The sequence below is a fragment of the Empidonax traillii genome, unplaced genomic scaffold (assembly GCF_003031625.1).
Source record: "Empidonax traillii isolate 1590-97213 ecotype Southwest subspecies unplaced genomic scaffold, ASM303162v1 scaffold1240:size150306, whole genome shotgun sequence".
NCBI lineage: Eukaryota > Metazoa > Chordata > Aves > Passeriformes > Tyrannidae > Empidonax > Empidonax traillii.
Genome location: NW_020956433.1, coordinates 3,538 through 6,954, shown reverse-complemented (window position 1 = coordinate 6,954; position 3,417 = coordinate 3,538). Strand labels below are relative to the sequence as shown.

General features: G+C 51.5%; 1 protein-coding gene across 2 annotated transcripts in view; it reads right to left on the bottom strand.

Annotated features, from left to right (window-relative positions):
* GLP1R (glucagon like peptide 1 receptor) overlaps window positions 1-2,894 on the bottom strand; it is an 88,188-nt gene extending 85,294 nt beyond the window's left edge. Inside the window, exon 1 of one of the 2 annotated variants that reach the window (XM_027906031.1) lies at window positions 2,822-2,894. In XM_027906031.1, coding sequence (XP_027761832.1) covers window positions 2,822-2,893 — 72 coding nt within the window. In that variant the 5' untranslated portion in view covers window position 2,894. Of the gene's footprint in view, window positions 1-2,380; window positions 2,414-2,821 lie in introns of those variants that run through there. The other variant, XM_027906032.1, reaches the window with a different exon arrangement.
* Window positions 2,895-3,417: the final 523 nt, after the last annotated feature.

The window sequence follows — 3,417 nt, the reverse complement described above, 5'->3', positions numbered from 1 at the left end:
ATGAATTTAAGTAGCCTACAGATATTAAGTTTTTAAGAATCTGGCCATGTTCCTGGGAAAGAAGCCCATTACCTAGAAGCCAGCCAAGTATCCTTGAATAATTACTATAGCAAGGTGGCCCAGTGTCAGACCTTGTGTGTTAACCCTTTCCTCCACTGCTTTCTATACCTCTGCCACTACATGCTGCTGCTCTGGCATATTTTCATTTGCAGACAGCAGGCAACAGGAAAACCAACTTCATGCAAGCTTTTGGGAACAGAAAATGAGAAAAGAAGAGGAGTAACTCAGAACTTCCAGCCAACCTAAGTATTGAAGGGGTTTTACCCTACTAATCAAGAAGTAGTTCAACTCCCCATCCCTGCAAGGAGTTGCTAGCTTCCAGGTCACTTTTCTATTTCTAACATCCACATACCCTTACACTCTAATTAATGATGCACTGATGCCAGTGCTCCTCTATCCCCATACCAGAGCACTTAAGAAATAAGAGGTGAGGAGATCAAAAGATGTGTAACCTTTCCACTGAATTCATCTGTTTGTACTTCCACCCAGGTATTATTCACATTTAAGCTGTGGAGCAGAAGCATCAGGATAGTCTGAAGAACAGAACCCCCAGCTAAGAATTGTGGCACAGCTCCTTTCTGCTCTTCACTGACATTGAAACTTCTTTCTTCAAGATTATCTTATTAAACCTTTGAGCCTAAGCACTATATAGAAAACCAAGAAGTGAAATCCAAATCCAAGGGAGGACTGGATGGTAGGGAACCAATGGCCAGCTGCATGTCAGCTCTCTCAGCATCACGGCACCGCTGCTCAAGGCCAAGCAGGCAAGGGACACAGGCTTGTCATTAGTAATAAGATTCTGCAATGCAGCCATGTGCTACCAGCTCTCAGTCATTTTATTATCCTCAATGCTGTAAGGAAGATCTAGACACTTATTAAGGAATTTCCAGTCACCCTGCATTTAAGATGATGACTTGTAAGCAGCACAAGCTCAGATAAAAACACTAGACTTAAATTTTTCTTCCTTCTACAAACATTCTCAGTTTACTCTTCTTCCCTTTCTCACTGTTTCGAGGAGTCAAATGGAGAGATAGGGAAGGTCAAAGTAAAACAGCAGTCACAGCATCAATAAAATACTTCCTCCCCCAACTCTGTATCAAATCACTCTACCTTTCTTTCACATCCGTCTCGTATATTTAAACCAGAAGACCTTGCCACTGACTGTTTTTTAACCAAGATTTTACCACCCACTACTGGGTTTCAGCTTTTGTTAAATATTACCTTTAACGTTATTCTAAATGGAGTTAGAACAAAGAATCTTGATAGCCAAAATCTCGTGCTTTCCTACAGTCAGGACTGAGCACAGTACTTTGTACAGTTTCTCAGAATACAAAACGCACCACTACTCCAGAGAAGTTGTCAGATAAGACCCTCTAGTGTCAGAAAAGGCTATAAAAGTACACATTTTATTGCATGACTGAAGTCATAGTGTTGAGGGCAGAAAAGCTTCTTTCTTCTCACCTGCCCCCAGTTCTGCATCCAGCTAAAGGAGACCCCTTTGCTAGAAAAGGTACTTCACTTTGATTCTCTACCACTGGTATCCCCACCATTAGTTTACTCTGTGGTACAAGCTCAAGTTGCTCAGTGCCTTATCCTGCCAAATACCAAATACCTACCCAGATGGGTCTCTCTGGACTCCCGTTTCAGTCTGATCATCTACATGATGAAGAGATTTTCCTAACTAGAATTTTCTATCATGCGAATTATGCCTGTTGCTCCTTTAAGGGCCTGAAGTAGCTAGCAAGGGAAACAAACCCACCAAAAAAAGAAACAAAAAAACAACGCAGAAGCCAATACGTAAGACAACCCTACAGACTCAGACCTAGTTGGGTATTAAACAGATCCTTAGCGCTGTTCTGTGTAAATCTGTAACCTCAAAAACTTTTAGCAACTGAAAAGGAACCGCACAGGCAGTACACTTGGTTTATTATCAGCTACACTGTCCTTTCCTTCACCTCTGCAGCCCACAACCTCCGCTTCGAGCTTGCCCTTCTCCCTACAGCAGTAGCCTCTTGCTGCCATCTCCAACGCTGTAACCTCCATCCCTCCCCACCAGTCTCTCGTCTCCTTCTGTCCCCAGTCCACCAAACCACAGTCAGCTTTCTCTGTCCATCACCCCTTCCTTCACCCCCTCCATCTTCCCCATCGCCTCCCCTTGCTCTCCACACAGATTATACTCTGTTTTCCCAGCCTCGCGATGTATCACAGCCGACCCTACAATCGCTCGCCACGACCCTGCTCCGGTTTTCCCACGGCACTACATTTGTTTGACAAAACAGACACGCGTGTTATTTCCTGTGGGTGACGGGGGGAGCGTTACCTCGAGGGCAATGCCCTCGCAGCAGCAGCATCTCCGCTTCTTCCCTCACTCCGTTCGCCTTAAACCCAAACTCGCCTCCCTCCCACTCCCGATCCCCCCCGGCGGGGGCGCGCGCGGCGGGCGCGGGACCCGCGCGGGGACCCACGCGCGGAGAGGTCCCCGCGCTCCGGCGGCCGCTCCTTCAGCCGCAGCTGCTGGCGCGAGCACCCAAAAAAGTTACGCGCTTAAAACTTCCCACTTCTCCTCGAGGCGCGCCCGGACTCGCGGCCGCGTCCCGCAGCCCTCCCGCGTCCCCGCTTCACGGGGCGGAGCGCAGCCCCTGCCCCAGCGCCCACGGGGGGCGCGGGATGCCCTGCGGGATCAGGGCCGGGCAGCGGCGGGGCAGTGGCCGCATCCCCCGGGCAGGGGCAGCCCCCGCCGCTCAGCGCGGCGCTCACTCACCGGCCTCACCGGGAGGGACCTTCCCGCGGCCGCCAGCAGCAGGAGAGCGAAGCCGAGGGGCGGGAAGGGCATGTCCGGGACGGCCCCCCATGCGCGGGGACCCGGCGAGGCTCCGCGGCAGTCACGGCGGCGAAAGGCAGCGCGGCCGGGGGCTCCGGCGGCCGCTTTTGTATGGGCGGTGGAGGCGGGGAGGGGCCGGCCCAGGTACAGCCCGGCCCGGCCCGGCGCCGCCCGGCGGGGATGGGGAGCTGTCGCTGTCGCGGGGGGGGGGTCGCTCCGCGGGGCGCAGCCGGGTGTCGGCATCGCAAAGGGTTGTTTCGGCGAAGGGAAGGGAAGGGAAAGAAAACAGCCGAGGAAGCGCCTCTGTGACGCCGTTCCCTCCCCTCCCCCCTTCGCAACTTCTTATTTTCTTTTATTTGACTCTGAATCTTTTCACGCTTGTGCATCTCGGCGACCTTCATGCTGTTCGTGACGTCCGAATTTTATTAGGTTTTAATAACAGTAAATGCAATTACCGATTTATAACGTGAATTTGCGGAGCTGCATGTCAGATCAGAACTTGGTTTCTAAGTTGAGGACGGGGCACAGGTCAGTCC